Genomic DNA, 20,160 nt, shown 5'->3' with positions numbered 1-20,160 from the left:
TCACAGTTGATTATCTCTTGCTAGTTCCGTTCTGTGAAGTCCTCGCAAACCGCTTGAATATTCTTTCGGCATACAGAATACAGCAACAATTCACGGATCCGCATCCGCCATGTCCTGCTTGTACCTCTGGATGCACCGCTCCTTGCTCTCCTTGAAATCTACATGCGGCGGCGGGTAGTCCAGCTTGTCAAACTCCTCGCGACTCAGCCGGTGGTACGGGTCGAAGACGGCCTTGCCCTCGACGTCCCTGAGCTCCGGCACCCACTTGCGGATGTACTCGCCACGCGGGTCGCACTTCTCGGCCTGAGCCACAGGGTTGAAGACGGTGTAGCTGGGCTCCCAGCCCTGCGTGTTGTTGCACAGGTCCCAGTCGACGAGGGTCTCGGCGAACCAGCGCTCGCCGCGCCGGTAGTCGAGCAGCAGCGACCGGCTGAGGTAGCTCGACACGTTCATGCGCAGCCGGTTGTGCATGTAGGCCTCGGCGGCCAGCTGCCGCATGCCCGCGTCCACGAACGGCACCCCCGTCGTGCCCGCGCACCACTTGCGCCAGCCCTCGTCGTCCGCCTCCCACTGCACAAAGTCGAACTTGAGGTTCTGCGGCAGGTTCATCGACCCGTGCGGCGTCACCGCCATCATGTGCCGGTAGAACTCGCGGAACACGAGCTCGCGCACCCACGACGCCACGCCCGCCTCCGCGCCCGACTGCGAGAAGTCGGCGCTGCCCCCGTTGGTCTTGCGTGCCGCGCCCAGCGCCTCGCGCACTGAGATGACCCCCGCCGAGAAGTACGCAGACAAGCGGCTGGAGTTGTCGGCCGCCGGCGTGGACCGGTTCTGCGCGTACGTCTGCACCTTGTCGCCCAGGAACTCGCGCAGCCGCTGCATGCCGGCCGCGTGCCCGGCGGGCCACAGCTTGCGGATGCGGTCGCGGTCCTTGGTCGACGGGAACTGTTTCGACTCGGGCACCTTGGGCACCGGCTGGCCAAAGAGCTTCTTGAGGTCGCCAGACTTGACGGACTTGTCGTTGGCGTCAGGGGTTGGCACCGTATCGAGCAGGCTAGGATCGCCCGACACCTCGGCCAGCCAGGCCTTGTGATACGGTGTGAACACCTTGAGCGGTCCGCCTGCGCCCGTGGTGAGCGTCCTGGGCTCGACAATGGTCTGGTCATGGTGGAGGACGAACTGGACGCCGTTCTCCTCCCCGCCCAGCCGCTCGAAGAGGTCGAGGTCCCGCCGCAGCTCGTCGACCTCGTATTCGATGTTCGCAAACACGTGGCTTACGTCGTGCTCCCGCACCAGCCCCAAGATCGTCTCTCCCTTGTCGGCCCGCTTCTCGGCCGTCAGCTGCACGAGCGGGATGTTCAGGCCCTCCAGCTGCTCCTGCAGCAGGCGCAGGCTCTCGAGCATGAAGTCGACGCGCGCGGGGCTGGTGCCGTGCCACTCGAGGTCCTCGGGCGAGAACAGGAAGCAGGCCAGCAGGGCGCCGGCGCCCTCTTGGGCTTTCTGCGACGCCGCGTGCAGCGCGCGGTTGTCGTCGGCGCGCAGGTCCTTGCTGCGGAACCAGTGCAGGACGTTCCTGGGCTTCGCTGCGCCGTCCTTGCCGTCTCCCGCGCTCGCGCCCGAGGATGGTGGTGATGATATGCGCTCCAGGAGCTCGTCGTACGGGTTATCAGGCCCGTCGATCTCCTTGGCGCGCTTGGTGGACGGGTGCTTCAGGACGTCCTCCTGCGAGGCGGTGCGCTCGTGTTTCTTGCCCGCCATGCTGGCTTTCTTCTTGGCCTGGTGACAGGGCACGGTAGATGAGAATGGGCGACTGGTGGCTGGGGCAGTGGTGGTTGAGATCGTGTAAGTGGCCAGGATAGGTGAACTATAGAAGGCTGCTTTGGGACGGCATAGGAAGTTTACGAGATATGTTCTAGGAGGCATCCATTCACAAATCAATTGACATCCAAGTTTGCGTTGATTACCGCAATTGAAGTTGCAAACGTCTCTATCTATTGTTTGTTGCCCAGCGGTTTCGGTTGCTGGCGTCTTGGTACTAGTAGTTGCTTATTTCGCGTCTGCGGAAATATCAATGACGTAGAAGAGTTGCAAGGAGCTGGATCTTCAAGATCTAAGACACCCACTATTCAAAGCTAAAGTGCATTTCAGCAGAGCGCTAAGCAGAAGGTAACATTTCTCCAGTTTTCCTCTCTCTCAGACATGAGGGCTTCGTAGGTATTGCTCTGCCGTGCTTTCAATGGTGCATCATGTTAAATCAACTCATGCGTATGGAGTCGATGGTGATACTTCAATCCATCCAGAACATGTTAATAACTTAATCACATAAGATACTGTGTAAGAGCTTGATTGTTTTATGTATTTGCTGATTATTTTTGTCCAAACACTACATGTAATGAACTTTTATCAAACTTGTGAAGCTCTGGAGCTCAACAATTTCTGCGCGGATTTCTATCCTGTATATACATGAACCATTCACGCCTCTCCTGACGCCAAAACTCATTCCTCGTAATTCATGAACCCATTAATGTCCAACCAAAACCTTTTAATCGTAGATATCCTCGTCCATATCATCTGGGACAAGGTCCTCCACTGCATCCTCATCGTCGATTAACATGTCTTCCTCATCACCAAGCTCACTGTCCGTGTGGTTGGGCAGGACCTGGATCTTGTTGTTGACCATGACGATTCTTGCTGTCTCGCCGTCCTGAATGGCGCCGCGCAGGATGAGAACAGCCATCCTGTTAAGGACCTCCTTTTCGATAAGTCTTGCGAGGGGTCGAGCGCCATACGCCGGTGAGTATCCAGCATTGCCGAGGTAGTCCTTGGCCTCCTCCGAAATCTCAATGCGGACATTGCGATCATTGTCGTACAATCGCTTCTGGATTTCGCCGACACGTAGGTCAACAATCTTGCGGATTTCCTTGCGTGTCAGACGGTTGAAGATGACAACCGAGCTGATGCGGTTCAAGAACTCGGGTAGGAAGTAGTTGCGAAGGGCGTTGTTGACGAGTTCCCGAGTCGTTGCGTCGATCTTGCCGTCACGACCAGCAGGGCGAGCCAGGAACTCGGCACCCAAGTTGGACGTCATGACGACAATGCAGTTTCTTGCGTCAACGACACGACCTTGTCCATCGGTGATTCGACCGTCATCCATCAGCTGAAGGAGCACTGTCAAGACCTCCTTCGCAGCCTTCTCTACCTCATCGAATAGCAAGATAGAGAAGGGCTTGCGCCGTAGTGCCTCGGTAAGCTGGCCGCCCGCGTCATGCCCAACATAGCCAGGCGGAGCACCGATCATGCGGCTGAGGGCGTGACGCTCTTGGTACTCTGACATGTCGAATCGGATCATGGCCTTTGGATCATCGAACAGGAACTCGGCAAGCGCCTTGGTAAGTAACGTCTTACCGGTGCCTGAAGGACCGCAGAACAAGAAGCTGGGCGGCTGGTTGGGGTTGCTCAGGCCAGATCGTTGTAGTCGGATTGCATTGGAGACGGCGGTAACAGCCTCCTTTTGGCCAACCACGAGCTTGCCCAAAGCACCCTCCATCCTTATCAATTTTTCCTTTTCGCTGGTCTTGAGCCGGGTGACGGGAATGCCGGTCCAGCGGGAGACAATCTCGTTGATTTGTTCCGGGCCGACGACGTCAGTGACCATGGAGCCACCAACATCGTTCTGGTTCAGAGCAGCATCGGCCATCGCTTTCTCCTTCTCCAACTTCTTAATGGCCTCCTCTTGCTCTGGAAGTGCATAGTACTGCAGGTCGGCAGCACGAGCATGGTCGCCCATTCTTGCCGCGTCCTCAGCCTTGACTTTGAGCTGGTCCAACTTGACCTTTGCTTCCTGGATATCCTTGCCCCGACGCCTCTCACTCTCGTACTTCTCTCTCAGCGGCCGAAGCTCTTCCTCAACATTCTCGGCGTCTTGCTTGGCTTGCTGGAGCCGAGCCTTGGAGGCATCGTCCTTCTCTCGGCTGAGTGCGTGAATCTCGATCTTGAGCTGTCGCAGTCTTCGCTCAAGCGAATCAATAATTTCGGGTTGGGACTCTCTGGCAACTCGTACGGCTGCGGCAGCTTCATCTATCAAGTCGACCGCCGAGTCGGGAAGTCGTCTGGACGTGAGGTAGCGTGCAGCTAGGGTGGCAGAAGCCACAATGGCGCTATCGGCGATGGTGACACCATGGTGAACTTCATATTTCTCCTTGAGACCTCGAAGAATGGACACTGTCTCGGGAATGGTGGGCTCCTTGACAATGACTTGTTGAAATCTCCGCTCGAACGCGGCATCCTTCTCAATGTACTTTCGGTACTCGGCGAGGGTGGTTGCACCAATGCAGTGTAACTGACCTCGAGCTAGCATGGGCTTCAGGAGGTTGGCCGCGTCCATTCCGCCCTCGCCTGAAGAACCCGCGCCCATCAACAAGTGGATTTCGTCGACGAACAGGACGATCATCTCCTTGGCCTCCGAGATCTCCTTCAAAACTCCCTTCATTCTCTCCTCAAATTCACCGCGGTACTTGCTTCCGGCAACCAAGGCACCGACATCGAGGGATAGGAGCTTGCAAGCAGCCAGGTTGTCGGGGACATCGGCGTTCACAATACGTTGCGCCAATCCTTCCACGACTGTTGTCTTTCCCACACCGGGTTCACCGATCAGGACCGGGTTGTTCTTGGTTCGTCGGGACAGGATACGGACAACCCGTCTGATCTCTTCTTCTCTGCCGATGACGGGATCGATCTTGCCTTCTCTCGCCATGGCCGTCATGTCGATGGTGAACTTGGCCAAGTTCTCGTGCTCCTCCTCGGTGTCTGCCGTCTTGGAGTCCACTCTCTTGGTGCCGCGAATCGCCTGAATGGCATCCTGAACCATCTTAGGCTTGGGGATGTTGGCTTCCTTCAGCGCCTCGGAGACGCCCGGGTCTTCGGACAGGGCGGCGATCAGATGGTCCACTGCGACGTAGGCATCCTTCTGTGTCTTTTGCAGGTCCTGTGCCTTCCGGAGGACGGCGCTGAAGGTAGGGGCCATGGATACATTCTCGGGCGGGGGGTCTTGACTGGGCATGCGCACCAGGCGCTTCTTGAGAGCTCGGTCGAAGAGTTGCGGGTCGCCATGGGCTCTCTCGACAACCTGGCGGAAGAGGCTGTTGTTCGGCGGGGGGTTGTTCTGCTGGTCCTTGGACTGGTCCGGGGGCGGGTCCAGCAGCGAGACTGCAAGGTGGACTGGCAGAAGTTGCGAGTGGGCGTATTGCTCGGCCAGACTCATGGCATCCTCCAGGGCCTTCTTGCCCCGGTCGGTAAACTCCATGCGTGAAGTCATGGTTGTGGTGTGTGTGGTGGTCGGTGTGTGCTGTGTCCCAATAGAGCGCTGGTAGTATCTATCGGAAGGTGGGAAATGAAAAGTATAGTATTATGTGTTGGTGAGTGAAACTTGCGTTCGCAAGTGAAGCTTGCTTTGGGAAGTTGTGGTTCTGCTTCAAGACCACTAGTGAGGGTTGGGTATCACGAATGGATTGGGTAGAAACTGAAGTGTAGATGCAGAGGGCAGGAGAAGAACAAGACGAAGACGACCTCAGACACCCACACGAGCTTTATCCTCGTTTGCGTTTGAGTCCAGTGGAGACTTGGAAGTGAAGAGAAACACGGTCCTGGAACCTGGAAGTTGGACATGGGCTCATCTCTCGCCAACTCGCATGATCGAGCTCCCACCTGCTGTCCGTCGTGACTTCCCGCACCTGCCCGATGATGCAAGAGTATCGCAGAAGGCGCTAGAAGCTGCGAGGAGGGTCTAGTCTTCTACCGCGGGTATGCATCAAAAGGGTATCAACTACGTGCCAGCAAGCTACAATTATGAAGGCGTGCACGGGCTCTTTTTGGTCAGGTTTTGGCGAGTTCGCCTGGTCTAGGTAGGCCAGCTGGGCAAGTCTATACTCGTCCGTTTAGATGCATAAGTACGTCATTGTTCTCAGAGAGGCCAAACAGTACTGCAGTATGTGCTGCAATTGGGTCAAGGTTGTGTGTCAAGGTATATCATTGTAAAAACCTGGTCGAGCGAAAGAAACATCCCCAAGGCCGTCAAGTGCTGGGCAGGCAAGGTTCAACTAAAATCCCACTACGGTTGTATCCCAACCAGATAGATGACATCCACGATGGATTAGTATGCGCTCCGGTCCAGCGTAGCACAAGCTTTTCAGCGGTCTCAGTAGTTGACTGGCGGGCAGGGCGGGGGGGCTTTTGGAGGAGCTGACACGGCACAGGTACTGGAGCTGAAAGACTTGACCTGCCTGGCCGATAACGATAAGCAACCAGAACCAGAACCCCCCCGGTCGCGTCCTGCCGTCCCAGGGCCGACCGGGCCCGTGCACCCCAGAAGTTTTTGGGGGCAGACAGCTCAATCGCGGATCGCCGTCAAGGAGACGAGGCGACGAACACTGGGTGCCCGGAGGTGACAGTCACAGCCAGCGCCATGAACATCAGCAGCAGTCCGTTCCGCTCATTAGCAGCCCAATTGGGCCGCCTGTCCATCGGCGTCTCGAGGACGACGGTGCGCCTCGCCTCGTCCAAGCGCAAGAGGAGAGAACGGATCGAGCCCGACTTTGTGCCCGGCCATGGCGAGAAGATCTGGATATTCAGCCATCTGGTGAACGGGACGACCGTATACTCTCATAATCCCGTCTTAAAGGTAACTTCTTTACTGTTCTGCCCATCAGAGTTCCACCACGGCTTCCGGCGCCCAGACGCTCCCGCCCGCCGTCTTGCTATGGAAAAAGGAGTTATAACAGTCAGATCAGCATTGCTAACGGGTCCCCCTCCCTCCTCCAGGCCAACAAGGCGCTCCGCCAGCTCCCGTACAACGGCAAGAAGCTGAAGCCCGCCAAGATCCGCAAGGACTACTGGCGGCCGCTGGCCATGATCCAGTTCCCCGAGGGCATGGGCCACGTCGGCCGGTCCGTCTTCCACATCATGCGCGAGTTCCGCCAGGTGCACGACCTGGCCTGGGAGGACAGCATGTTCCGCGACGACGAGACGAACCGCGTGCTGACCCGCCACGAGCGCGGCGAGAAGCTCAACCGCAGCCAGAAGCCCAACGCCATCGCCGACATGGCCGCCGTGCTGGCCGGCGCCGGCAAGGGCAACAAGATGTGGACCACCGTGGCCGCCGAGACACCCACCATTGAGGGCGCCGCCGAGACCACCACTGAGCCCCAGCCGGCGGATCAGAGTGCCGTCTCCCCCAGCGATCTGGTCCCGACCACCGTGTTCTGGGCGGACGAGCTGGACAAGAACTACGCCAAGCAGTGGCCGACCAACGTCACGCACAGCACCTTTGCGGATTCGGTCGCTGTGCCTATCGAAGTGGAGGAGGAGATAGTACTAGAGGCGGGCGAGAACGGCGAAGATGGAAAAGCACCAGAAGTGCCAGTGGAACTGGTGGCAGAGGAGCAGGCTCGTCAGAGTGAGCAGCAGCAGCGACCGAGGAATTAAGCCGGGGGAGTGAAAAATGCAGCGGATGATTCAGATGAAGATTGATGCTTTTCCCATTAAAGCTAGATCTCGAGTGTACTCATATTCCCATCCATCTCCCGTGCTCCCTGCGGGTTTGGAGATGTACTGTACGTTATAAATGTACGCCACTATGTATCATACGCCATAGAATGCAACAGACTCAAAATGCATCCCACACCGCGCGTGCGGTTCATGCTAGCTAGACCTTGATGCAGAATTGTTTCAAATACTCATAATGCGGGATGTTCTCGTTCACGCAGTCCCGGATGGCCTTCTGGCCCTCCTCACCGTACTTCTCGAGCCATTCCGCGTTCTCAGACTCCTCCGTAATAGTTTTCTGCAAAAAAAGTCCAGGTTAGTGACTGGCACGCAGTGCTCTCTTTTTAGGGGAGAGCTGCGGAGGAGGAGAAACGTACATGGTGTGTCCTGGCGGAGAGGCACGTGCTCTTGATGGCATCGTTGTGGAATCCAATCCACTTGGCAAACGCGTCCTCGACGTGCTTCTGGTCCTCGGGGTTGTCCCAGTTCAGCATCTCCGGGGTGAAGGGGATGCCGGTCTCCTTGCAGAAGGCCTCGACGACCTCGTGCGGGTGGTCCAGCAGGTCGTCGGCGTCGATCACGGTGATGGTGACCTCGCCCTCCTTTTGGCCGTTGGTGTGGCCGTTGCCGTTGCTGAGCCCGTTGGACTGGCCGTCCTGGGCCGCCTCGGCCAGGCGCGGCCCGACGAGCTTCTGCTCCCGCAGGTAGTCGAACAGCACGCGCAGCTCGACGTAGCCGGCCTCGTTGGACATGAAGTCCTTGAACCCCGTGACGTCGTCCAGCGGCGGGACGGTGCACCGGTAGAAGGACGGGATCCCGCGCCGGGGGTGACGGATGAGGAAGGTGAAGTGATACTTCTTCAACTCGTCCAGAGGCAGGACCGTAGGGTTGCCAGGCTCAGTGCTGGCGGTGCCCACGCCCTTCTTGACACTGTTGGCATGGCCGTTGACGGCGCCATTGGTGTAACCATTCGTTCCATGGCCATTTGTGTGGTTACCGTTGACGCCGTTGACGCCATTGGTGGTGCCGTTGGCATGGCCGTTGGGCTTCTCGCTGCAGAACGAGGGTGCAATGGTAGTGGATTTTCCTTCCGGGGCCATTAGGTAATAGGCCATATCCTTGATGAAAACTCGTTTACCCTGATTTGCAGTGAGTAAAGTGTATGCTACAGCAGCTTGCGGGATGCATCTGCAGCATGTCTCCTTGTGTAACGTGTACGACGGGTTACTCGAGATAGTGGCATGTGCTTATCAATAGGTAGAGTGCGTGCCATGTGGAGGCCGGCAAATAGGTAGATGGACCAAGATTCATCAACTCAAAAATGAGAGAGGAGTCATCACACAGCTCCAAGCCCTGAGGTGAATGCAGGAAATCAGGGGGAGAAAAAGGAGAAGTGGCGAACCTCGCTGCCGTCCTTCTCAAGTCGATTTAAGACATCGCGGTATGTGGTTTTGGAGAAGCCACTCTTGATTCTGGTGGTCTCGTCGTTTTCATATCTCTCACTGAGCCTCTCTGGGCCGTAGTAGAAAGCATCACCAAATGGCTCATGGGCACAGTTTAGAGTGTCCCGGCGGGTCATGAAAACCTATACCAAGCGGTAGCGTCAGCAGGGTGATTCTCTCATGAGCATTCTGTGCCACTCACCCGTTCAAAAGCCGTAGAGCACGCGCGCGGGTGCGTCGCCAGGAAGATCGGCTTGGAAGACATGATTGCGGACACACAACAAGTGGACTTTGATCACAAAATCTCGATTCAAACTTGTGAGATGGAAAATATGGAGCCTGTTGTTCAAGCTATAGCAGTGCGCCGCCCAAGGTCGCAGATGAGTGCCGAAAGGGGGGGAAATGGTATGACAGAAACTCGAGCGTCTTGAATCACGGACGATTTGAGTTTTTATACCAGAAAAGAACCCGAACGGCAATCGTTCCTGACCACCAAGCCATCCTCTACTTACCACGGCGTACGATCCAACTAAAAAGTGAGACTTAGCCAATGTACCAAGGTCGAAAGTGCCCGCATGACGCCGCCCCACGCCGGTGTGGTCTAGGTACCCAGGGTACCTAGACCACACACCATCTTTCGCCTTTGCGGATATGTATTTTTATAGCTTGGGAAACACCGGTTGCCGACCAAGGAAACCCGAGGATCGTCTCCACGTCACTTGTGCGTCCTCGACAGCCGCGCAAGGTGTCTGCTACGGGGCTAGCCCTGTGGAGTCCGCACGGCAACGGCAGCTTGGCCCCCGGATGCCGGAGAGGCGGTTGATAAGAGAAACACTAGAATAGTGGCACCTGCATAGGGCCAAGCGAAACGCCGCAATTGGGCTGGAACTCTTTGAGTGGGATGCCATGGGATGCCACAGTGGTTTTGGGCGGCCCCGAAACCTGCTCTCGATCGCGACAGAAGGTTAATAGTGTGGTCGGGCTGAGCCAGTCTGGTCTCAACAAGGTGGCGTGATGAGTATTGGCGTGGGCATGTGTCGACTTTCTGGGTTTAGGCTTGTGGTCAGAAACACTCGCAACTCGGATGGACTATCTCTTGTCTTGCTTATTCCCTGAGGAACAACCCAGACAGTTCCTGCGGCGTGGGTGCCAGGTGCAACGCAATAGGTTGCCATCGGTTGGTTCCAGCATACGGGCACCCCGCGGATAAGAGCTTCTCAACTGGTGATTGGCCGGGGTTGCATCCGCTTTTCGCACGCGTGTCCGACAATCGAAGAGAATTTCCCGACAAGCTTGCAGCGATTGGAACTCAGCCCACGGCCCAAGACCGCCCCAATCCAAAGTCTCTGCTAATATGACATCACCATGCCTGGCGAGGAACAGGTACTTGCGGCCATCGGCGCCGACTGCCCTCCCGACTCCCTCGAACCCTGCTAGCATGTCCGACAACCGTGCTCGGCCGTGGGAAATGCCCCACCCATGCCGTGCTGCCGGATGCATTGGCAGATCATAAGGAGCCGCTCAACCGCCGTGTTGTGGGCCTGTCGCCCGCGTTCGAGGCGTCCACAGCAGTCCTGCTCGAATCCACGCCCCAACGTTCGACCCGCCGCTCCCAGGTGCTTGGTGGATGAAAAGTGGCAACCGTCAGCCGCTGGCTTGGATGGGCGTACTTTCTCTGCCGCGCCTGACCCGGAGAGTTGTGGAATGGTACTTGCAAAGAGCGGCGGCAAAGAGCTTTTGTCTTGCGCTGTGACCAGTGCATGTTTCATCATCGTGATGGCACGATCTGATACAGACCCTCGAGCCGCATGACGTCTTTGGGTGATCTCCGTTATATCCAAACTGGCTGCTGGGTGATTGTTGATCTTCGTTATCTCGGGACAGAACTACAGTTGGTAGTTCATCGGTTCCTGCTGGTTTTCAGCACCCATCTTCCGCGAACCTGCTGTTGCGAGCAGAACCTCTTGGTGGTGCTTCGCCGTTGCATACAAGAGGCTGTCATGCTGCTCTTCAAGTCCAGTCCTTCTTGAGTAGGCGACCGAGTCCGAGCCATGGAGCGAGCTGTAGAGAATGAAAGTAGAAATTGTGAAAGGATTATAAAGAGCCTTCACCTGCAGCAATGCAATAGAACCGCCTGCCCCACTGACTTTTGTCTGTCTTGTTGTCGACTTGGTTCGTGGTTGTCCGCCTTGCTCAACATTTGCAAGATAGGGCTCTTGACCCACGTCAACATTGTTCGAGAAGCCACGCAGTCTTTCAATACTTGTAATACAAGGAATACTGTTGGGAGAGACTACACTTGTAGTAGTGGTGTCGAATGCATTGCCACTTGCGGGTGACTGCCCGTGTCCGGGCGAGGAGGCTGGCACTTGCTGGTCCTGTCTCAACACGAGAGCTGCAGAATATGAGAGTGAGAGTTTCTAGCCAAGAGGCCCTCTGAAGGAAGAGGGGTGGACGTCGTTTTAAAGACCCAGCCTTGGTCCAAGTGTCATGCCCGCACACCTTATTTTCGATAGATAAAGAAGCAGCGGGCCCAGCGGGCAGATCGGTCGTAGCGCTTGATAGGGACTCGCACTTCTCCCCCGTGATGACCAAGTCTCAGGTCGGACACCCACGACCAGCGAATCGGAATGCACTGCGGCTTGTCTCTGGCTGCAGCGACTTGGACAGCGAGCTTTTTACCTAATCACTTGAGACCCAGCGCTACTTGATACGGACCGATGGAGTTACACGCGCATCGACCCGTCTTGGCTTATACGCTGGTAGCTTATAACGTACCGGTACGTACGTGGGGCAACAAACCCGGCGTCTGCGTCTGCGGCAGTGAGACTGCCCTTCGTTAGAAAGCAAGTGCCAGGTCACCAAGGCTCACATGCTCCAGTGCTGATCCTATCCAGCTGCAACGCATGACCTCTCGCCTTCTACCACCCTGCCAACACGCAGCACGGGCCTCACTGCCGAGACTGCAGCCAGGCCTAACTCCACATGAAGGTGTGCAAACGAGAAAGTTTATTTCAGAAGTTCTCGAGGGTTTCTTCGCAATATGTCTTCTTGCAATGTGCCTTCTTAGTAGTATCTCCACTATTTTCTGTTAGAACCAAGGCAAATCCTTTCGAGGTTATTCCCGAGTAGCTCCTCGTGACCTTGAGTCTCGATAACGCTAGGAGCTCTGGAAATTATACTCCGAATACGGCGAATACAGCACCGCTCTGACTTTAAAGTCTATGAAAATGCCTGTAAATCCTTGGAACAAGAGAGTTCTCAAATTACTGACAGTGGGAAGGTATTTGCCGCTAAGTTAGGCTATAGATCTTCCATTATCACGCGCGCATACCTGCCTAACCCACACTACAAAGATTGTTCCTATTCTTACACTTTTTCTTGAAATAAGATTATAAGCGTTTTATGGCTGTCATCTAACCATTGAAATGATGTAGCGACCACGGCTTTCCCAACACCAGCAGTAAACGGCATAGTGCCTGCTGGATGCGGTTGAAAGAGTCGTAGTCAGCATGCCCGGAGTAGTAGCACAGGTGCAGACCTAAGCGAAGTACAACACTGATGTGAAAATGAAGATTTACAATCTTAAACAGGCTACAGTACATCCTTTGAGCATTGGCAGTCCTGATCTTAGTCCAACCGACCCCAGCTCCAGATGTTTAGGCCGACCTTAACCCCGGACTTGACCGGCAGCCCGGCGTGCCAAGTCTCCTCCCACCCCCTGCCCGTGCCATCGGGTCTGAAGTTTTCCCAGAACACGGCATTTCCTGCCACTGGCTTGAACGTGACGCCGAGCCCGTCCTCCTCCTCTGGGACCCGATCTTCGCGAGACTCATCGCTAGGTCTGCCCTCTGACCCACCGGGACATTCAACCCATCGACACCACTTATCCCCGTCGCCGTTCTTCCTCAGTAGCGGGAACTCCGTGCCTCCGCCCTCGAGATTCCTACGTGGATATAGTCAGCCACTAGCCAGTCACGCAGTCATCCCCAGAAGAAATCGAACCAAGAACCAAGAAAAAGGGCGGGGGACTCACTCAGCAGCGACCCAGACCATCATGCTGCTGACGCGGCCCCAGCCGCGGGCGCCGGAGCCCCAGTCGAAGTGGTGGGCGTAGTGGCCGGCGGCGACGTAGCGCTGGGTGCGCAGGCGCTCGACCCAGAGGTCGCGGCGCCAGCCCTGCAGCGCGAGGGCGCGCCGCTCGACGCACCGCACGGCGTCGGTGCGCGGCAGCAGCGCCACGGCCGAGTCGCGCACCGAGGCGTCCTGGTACGTCGTGCGCCCGTCGCTGGTCAGGGTCGAGGGCGTGAAGAGCGGCTCGCTGGGGGGTCGAGGGGGCCCAAGTGTCAGTCCAGCGTTTGGTAACTATGGTGAGGGTTGGGGGGACCGGAAGGGCGGGATGAGGTGGGAGTTATCATTGCTACTGCTTTGGACTAGTCCTGGAGCTATACTGATACATAGAAGCGGGCTGTGCTGTAAAGGGTGACCAACTGCTGGGAGGGCTTTGGGCCAAGATGACGGAGGCTCGAAAATGCAGATGACTTCGAGGAGCTCGAGCCTACATACCTGAGTTCGAGCAAGTTGTCTCTTTCCGCCTTGGATATAAAATTCTCTACATAGATGACCAGTGGCGCCTTGGAGAGGATATGCACCGAGTATGCATCTTCGGGACAGTTGAGCGGCGCCGTCTCATTGGCTGCGTCTATGGCTAAGAGGGACTCATTGATGGCAGGACGCGGCGTGTGCGGGATGACGCGGCCCGAGTCTGGAGAGAAAAACTCAACCACGGGCTGATAGAAGAAGAGGAGGATGGCGAAGCCTCCTACTATGTAAGGAAACATTGTTTACCTGGATGGGTGCTGTCATGTAAGGTTCATTGTAAATGCCCGAGTGCTTCATACAGTTGACGAGGAACGACTGTCGTACCATCAGGTGATTGGCCAATGACGCCCCTAGGTTTTACTAAATACTGGCAGGGATTAGCGGCTGTATTACATAACGACCCCCATCATGTCTATGGCTGTTCTATAACGAGGACTTGAGTTGTCAACTATTGGATGCGCGATACTGCTTGTAGTTACTTATTGCGTCTTCTTGACTTCCCTTCCGGGGCTTTGCTGTGCACCGTACCCAGATTTCATGAAAACAGCTACGAGCTTCCATACGACCCAAGCAAAACCCGCCACTACTACAGCAGCAGTGAGCGGGCTGATCAGTAATGCCTGCCCCAGGTCCAGCACAGGTACAGAATCAGTCAACATAAGGTCCTTGACACCTTCCTGTGGGGCAGGGTCTAGGTGCCAGAACAATGTCCTTGGCCCGAACAGTCCGTCATAGCCAATATTTACCCGGTCAAAGGGGCTGTTCGGAAACTTGGTGCCTTCCTCAGCTGCACAAGCCCAGAAGACGGCGGGGTAGGGTGTTGTGACAGATTCTTCGCCGCCGTCTTGCGGCACCTGGTAGCGCAAGTGAAGCGGCACCTCAGCGGTGAATGCAACGGCTTCATCCTCTGCTGGCGGCTTCAGCTCCAGCAAAAGGCTTGAACCCCAGAGTTTCATGACGTAGCTCGGCGCCTCCAAATCGATGGGCTGACTAATGTAACGTAATGCTGTCAGGTTTTTGGAAGCCAGGAAGAGGGGGTCATCGAGCTGATATTTATCCGCAAAGATGGTGTTTGGTAGCGTGAAATAGGCGTGAAGAGAGCAGAAGGAGTCCTTCATTGGAGGCTCAGACGAATCGACTTGCAGTTGCATGGTTGGGTGCAGGCCGAGTGGAGAGAGAAACTCGGCCGAGAAGGTGGCTCCGGCCGACTTGTGCCGGGCTGGGAAGGAGAAGAGAACCGGCGATGGGTTCGAATCCTCGCCCAGGATGGTGAGCAGGCCAGCAACACCGAGCTCGTGGTCTTCGATAGCACCGGTGCTATCTGGAACGAGCAGGCCCACCTCGACTCTGTGGTCGGAATGCGAGGTGATATCAAGCGGCTGCTTCTGGTGACCCCATAGCACGGTGACCTTAACTACATGTGATATGGTGTCGTATGAAAAGTCAAAGGATTTGGCCTGGTCAAGCGCACGCATGCGTGTCTTGCAGCCGTCGTCGGATGCAGAGCATAGGTACTGCGACGCATATTCGGCAAAGGCAGATAGAGAGCGGGACGGGTAGTATGACTGATAGGCGGTTGCATGGGAGAAGCGGTCGTATGGAAGTTGAGAGAAGTGGTCCTAGTATGGAGTGAGCAGAAGCGATCAGGGTGGTGACATTGGTGGGCGGCTTACTAGTGAATCAGTGCAGTTCTCTTGGGGCATGAAGCCACGGAGAAAGGCGCAGATGGGATCTCTGGGGCCGGTCGCGTCGTCGTGCTGTGGGGTGTAGAAGACGTGCAGGCCGGGGGGGAGCCTCGAGGTCCATGGGCCCAAGGTGTCATAGCGAGCTGGGCTGGCCCAGCGTAGGTGCAGCTCGCTGATGTTGGTCAGCAGCTCCTTGAGGTCGGAGGGAAGCTCGTCAAGGCCTAGGGTGAAGCGGTCCTCGCGAACAGCGGTGATATCGGGTCCGGAGATGGAGCGGCCCTTGACCTTGATGGAAGACGGCTGTATAGCGTCCTCGTCGCGGTGGAAGAACGTGGTCCTTTGGCGCATTGTGGATTATGGTAAATTGCAACAATGAGATCTAGTGCTGGGAAACCGCCGGCTTTCTCGGTCCTCGGTCCTCGAGGGCGGCGTAAGTGTATACAGGACCAGTTGGCGTTGGCTGTTGTATATCTGCTAGTTGTTGATGGTCCTGAAGCTGGTCTGGTGGTTGAGGGACCCTGGAACTACGTAGCTGCAGGTAGGGGGGGTAGGTATTCGGCGAGGCTACTGAACCTAGGTACCTAGGCTACGGGGCGCCAAAGCAACCCCTAGGGACCTAACTTGCCTAGGTAAGGTCAGGCAGTGACATTGGATCCATCCCTGGTGCAGGCGCAGGCGCAGGCGCGTGGGCCCAAGCTCCCACGGATGCGCAGTACGATCGGAAGGGTTACAGTGACTTCCAGGTTGGGGGCCGTGGCTGCATCTGGCAGAAAACTTCAACGCCTTTCCTGGCAGTCAAGATACTGCAGTGATCAACAAGGCTACGGCGACTGATCGTGCCGGGAGCCTTGGAGTGCGCATCTGAGTGGTTCAGGGAATGTTGCCTGCCAGCCAGACGGATACCTGTATACTATGGTACCGTAACCGTAGTATGTAAAACCCAGGGACCGGATGAAATGGAATGGAGCGGCCAGCACAGACCATGCAAAAATTCGGGCTAGCGAGCAGTCGACCAGCGACCAGACCCGCCAGACCCCAGCCAAAGGCCAACGCCCTCGTGAGTCGCATCGCGCGTTGAAGAATCGTGCACTTTGCAACCAGGCCGACTCCACCTCATCAGAATCACTACCGTACCACAACATCTTCCACGCACCGCTGCTCCTTCTCGTCGCCCCGGCCCCAACCAAGGTTGACACGCGCACCCGTATCCTGGCCATGGTCCAGCAACAGCATTAACAGCCGAGAGATTTCCCAGTCTCGACGCTTTCTCGCTGCCCATCGACCGTTCGACGACACCATCGGCACACCTGTCTTGGTCCGGCCGCATTGCCGTGCATCGCAAACGAACCAAGTCAGCCAACATGGCCGCCCTCACGCCCGCCCAGGTCGAGCTTGCAAGGTATGCCCATGTCTGGCGCAGCGCACGCCGCCGGAATTGACAACGTCACCCACGATACTGACCGTCTCCCGTCTAGCTCCCTGACCCAGGACGAGCTGCCTACGAAACTGCGATGCGCAATCTGCAGCAAGCTCGCAGTCAACGCTTTCCGACTGCCCTGCTGCGAGACTGCCATATGCGAGAGCTGTATGTGACATGACCGGGCGTCGTCCCCGAGACACACTCGAACTTCCCCCGCTGACTCTCTCCAGGCCAATCCACACTGCCGTCTTCGTGTCCCGTATGCGAGCACTCGCCTGTCTCTGGCGACGACTGCACCGTCTACAAGTCGCTCCGAACCACTATCAGAGTCTTCCTGAAGACCGAAGAGAAGAAGCGCGAGGCTGCCCGCCCCAAGGCCAACGGCTCTGCACCTCCCACCCCCGTCGAGCCAACACCCACACCCACCCCGGCCCTCGCAAAACCTCCCGCCGGACCAATCCAAGAGTCTCCTGCTCCGGTCAAGGACGAGCACACGCCCGCACCAACCGAGCCTGACCAGTCCGCGACGGCAGATGACCAAATCGCCCGCGACAAACCTAGCGACATCCCCACGCAACATGTAGGCTACTTCTTGATTATTGGGGTTTGAATGCTCGTTCTAATATCTTTTCTAGGGCCAGCCTACGTCGGAACAGTCAGGCGATCAAGGTGCCAGTGGTGGAGAGGAGCAAGCTCTGGTGCCCAGTGGTCAGGATGATGCCGATGCCCAGCCCCTGGATAGCATCAACGAGGGTGCGGATGGCCAGGATCCCGAAGACCAGGAGGGGCAAGGCTTGGACGAGGAGTCCGACATGAACGGCGACTACAGCGGAATGAACTTCAACGCAGGCGAGATGAACCCCATGCAACTCCAGATGATGATGATGCAGAACGGAATGAACCCCGGCGCCTTCGGGGGGTTTCCGATGATGGGTAAGCCACTCGCCCCCCCTTTTACCTCTCAACCTTCCACTAAAGCCGCCGTAGGAATGGGTATGAACATGGACCCGTCGGCGATGCAGAACATGTACATGAACGGAGGCTTCGGGGCGCAAGGCATGGGCATGAGCGGCATGAACATGATGAATATGGGCATGAATGGCTTCAATGGGGGCAACAATGGCTGGAACGATCAGCAATCCTGGCAAGATAATTTCAATCCAAATGCTTCTGGCATGGGCAATGGTGACTTTGGCAACAATTTTAACCCTGGCTACCGTGGAGGCTACAATCAAGGTAACTATGGCAATAACCAGTACAACGCCTTCGGCCGAGGAAACTACCGTGGACGAGGCGGACGTGGCCGCTGGTACAATAACCAGGGCTTCGGCCATGCCGGCTACAACCAGGGATACGGCCCTCGCCACCAGGGCCAGCAGATGTGGGCTGGCAAGATCGCCCAGCAGTCTGCCGGCTACGAGGAACAGCAGAACGACGCCGAGGGGTCCGGCGAGGTACAGAAGGGTGCCAATACCGACGAATTTGGAAGGGCAATCCGCTCAGGAGAGGACCAGGCTGGAACCGACGGGCAGAACGGGGAGCACGCGGAGAGTGGTGACACGGGCAACGGTATCCAGGACAGCACAGGACAAGTACCTACAAGCAATGCCCCAGGAGAAGCTCATGATGACTCTGCCGTGGCCAATGGTGATGTTCTCCCTGCAGCTCCGTATTCACGCTCACATGGCCCTTCGTATGGCATGGGCGTCATGCCCCCCACTGCGCCTGCTGCACCAGCTGCACCGCTGAATGCACCAACCGGACCCAAGGCGATGCGTCAGGGCTTACCAAACACCAGTACCCTTCACCTTCGCGCTCGAGGCTTCATTCAAGACCCAGTCCCTACTCTCACCAAGTCCCCGGTTGTGGAGAGCCCTATTCAGGACGGCAGGTCAGCCTCCCGACACAGTTCTCGTCATACTACTCAGGAGGCAGACCAGCGTCGCTCCGAACATGACAAGGAGCATGATCACGATCAGGAGAAGGGAGGAGATGGAGACCATGACAGAGACCATGATCAATCTAGATCCCACTCCAAAGGTCGTAGCCGCAGCCGAAGTCGGAGCCGCAGCAAGGATCGTAAAGAGACCCGTCGACACAGGCGGCACCGATCCGAATCAGCCTCCGGCGACGACCGCGACGATGACAGCCGACGTCGCAGACATAGAAGTAGGCGGTCGACAAGGGACGAGGATGACTACAAGGGCCGTTCCAGGGACGACAAACATGATGACAGATCCCGCTCCGCGTCCCCAGACCGGGACCGCGACCACAAGCGCTCCGGACATCGTAGTCATCGTGACCGGGATAGGGACCGGGATCGGGACCGGGACAGCGATCGCGACTACCGCAAGAAGTCGAGCCACCGCTCACACCATGACTACGATCGGGAACGTGACAGAGATAGGGAGAGGGAGCGAGACCGCGATAGAGCTCGGGATAAGGACCGCAGAAAGGACCGCGACCGGGAGCGTGATCGGGACCGTGACCACCGCCAGAGAAGCAGTCGGAAAGCGTCGCCTGAGCCTCCTACGCCCGTCGAGTCTAGTGGGAAGGAATTCAACCCCCCAACCGGCCCTCGTGCAAGCACCAACTTATCTAGCAGGGGCGGCGGCTCAAAGGGCGAGTTCTCCATTAAGGGTGCGAGCTCCAAGTCGAGGCCATCCCGACGGGACAGCGAGATGTCTGCCCCACGCCGCGGCTCCCATGCTTCCACCAGCAACGCACCAAAGGGGGCCCCTACCGGGCCCGCCAAGGATCCCCATACTCTAGAGCGCGAGGCGCGTGATCGCGAGCGACTGTTGAAAGAGGCTCAACGTATGGCCGGCCTCGGTGGAGCTGCCGGCCTCAAGCGGGGGCGAGAGTCCAGTGACGACCGCGGCGGCCGCCGTAAGAACCGTCGCAGCGAGGCCGTCTACGGCGACGCGGAGGAGCGCATGAAGCGTCTAGAGGAGGAGCGGGAGGGTGGACGATGGGATTAGAGACGTCCCCGTCCAGAGCCAAGGTCCTCCCCACTGAGACCACGAAACAGACGGCCACGGCAGCAGGATCTCGATCCCGCTTCAGGTTATATCTATCGTCGACGGAAGCAAACTTTTGCTGGCATTGTTGACAAGCCGTGACGGAGCCTGCTTGGTTTCTTGAAGGATGAGTAATAATTCGTATTTGCATCTACAGCACGCGCCGAAGGGGGTACCGGCGCGGGAAACACCCAAGATTCGAGTATCACCCAAAGGAGCAATCACATCACGCCAGGTGCTTCCGCTAGATGGAGGAACAAGAGCATCACCGATTTTGGAATGGAAAGGGGAAGAAGTAAAAGAATGCGTATGGGCTTCAGTCTGTTTAGCTGCCATACAGTACATGGCCGTCTGAAGCAGGGCAACTTGCGTGACAGAGACTGGTCCCTCGCCTCGCCCAGGCGATAATGCAGTAGCATCAATGAATATATATCTTTGAAAAGAAGGATGTC

General features: G+C 57.0%; 8 protein-coding genes across 8 annotated transcripts; 3 read left to right on the top strand and 5 right to left on the bottom strand.

Annotated features, from left to right (window-relative positions):
- Positions 1–90: 90 nt before the first annotated feature.
- Positions 91–1,758, bottom strand: JN550_000159 (uncharacterized protein; the record flags this gene model as incomplete). Its single annotated transcript, XM_049312804.1, has 1 exon — positions 91–1,758. One exon carries the CDS (start codon positions 1,756–1,758, stop codon positions 91–93), a length of 1,668 nt encoding a protein of 555 aa, XP_049177448.1.
- Positions 1,759–2,542: 784 nt separating this feature from the next.
- On the bottom strand, positions 2,543–5,314 carry JN550_000158 (uncharacterized protein; the record flags this gene model as incomplete). The annotated part of the gene is made up of 1 exon (XM_049312793.1): positions 2,543–5,314. The coding sequence occupies one exon, from the start codon at positions 5,312–5,314 to the stop codon at positions 2,543–2,545; it is 2,772 nt and encodes a 923-aa protein (XP_049177447.1).
- Positions 5,315–6,460: 1,146 nt separating this feature from the next.
- Positions 6,461–7,479, top strand: JN550_000157 (uncharacterized protein; the record flags this gene model as incomplete). The annotated part of the gene is made up of 2 exons (XM_049312781.1): positions 6,461–6,676; positions 6,817–7,479. 2 exons carry the CDS (start codon positions 6,461–6,463, stop codon positions 7,477–7,479), a joined length of 879 nt encoding a protein of 292 aa, XP_049177446.1.
- A 220-nt stretch (positions 7,480–7,699) lies between these two features.
- Positions 7,700–9,246, bottom strand: JN550_000156 (uncharacterized protein; the record flags this gene model as incomplete). Its single annotated transcript, XM_049312770.1, has 4 exons — positions 7,700–7,837; positions 7,917–8,678; positions 8,942–9,124; positions 9,184–9,246. 4 exons carry the CDS (start codon positions 9,244–9,246, stop codon positions 7,700–7,702), a joined length of 1,146 nt encoding a protein of 381 aa, XP_049177445.1.
- Positions 9,247–12,611: 3,365 nt separating this feature from the next.
- On the bottom strand, positions 12,612–13,822 carry JN550_000155 (uncharacterized protein; the record flags this gene model as incomplete). Its single annotated transcript, XM_049312759.1, has 3 exons — positions 12,612–12,927; positions 13,018–13,302; positions 13,548–13,822. 3 exons carry the CDS (start codon positions 13,820–13,822, stop codon positions 12,612–12,614), a joined length of 876 nt encoding a protein of 291 aa, XP_049177444.1.
- A 240-nt stretch (positions 13,823–14,062) lies between these two features.
- On the bottom strand, positions 14,063–15,616 carry JN550_000154 (uncharacterized protein; the record flags this gene model as incomplete). Its single annotated transcript, XM_049312748.1, has 2 exons — positions 14,063–15,202; positions 15,257–15,616. 2 exons carry the CDS (start codon positions 15,614–15,616, stop codon positions 14,063–14,065), a joined length of 1,500 nt encoding a protein of 499 aa, XP_049177443.1.
- A 603-nt stretch (positions 15,617–16,219) lies between these two features.
- JN550_000153 (uncharacterized protein) lies at positions 16,220–16,504 on the top strand (the record flags this gene model as incomplete). The annotated part of the gene is made up of 1 exon (XM_049312737.1): positions 16,220–16,504. The coding sequence occupies one exon, from the start codon at positions 16,220–16,222 to the stop codon at positions 16,502–16,504; it is 285 nt and encodes a 94-aa protein (XP_049177442.1).
- Positions 16,505–16,629: 125 nt separating this feature from the next.
- Positions 16,630–19,669, top strand: JN550_000152 (uncharacterized protein; the record flags this gene model as incomplete). The annotated part of the gene is made up of 6 exons (XM_049312726.1): positions 16,630–16,667; positions 16,744–16,853; positions 16,919–17,268; positions 17,324–17,621; positions 17,676–18,579; positions 18,715–19,669. The coding sequence occupies 6 exons, from the start codon at positions 16,630–16,632 to the stop codon at positions 19,667–19,669; spliced, it is 2,655 nt and encodes an 884-aa protein (XP_049177441.1).
- Between the last annotated feature and the right edge of the window lie 491 nt (positions 19,670–20,160).

The sequence above is a fragment of the Neoarthrinium moseri genome (genome assembly GCF_022829205.1).
Source record: "Neoarthrinium moseri strain CBS 164.80 chromosome Unknown scaffold1_Wmoseri_CBS_16480, whole genome shotgun sequence".
Lineage (NCBI taxonomy): Eukaryota > Fungi > Ascomycota > Sordariomycetes > Amphisphaeriales > Apiosporaceae > Neoarthrinium > Neoarthrinium moseri.
The sequence above is the reverse complement of the archived record's forward strand: the minus strand, read 5'-3'. Positions and strand labels throughout refer to the sequence as shown.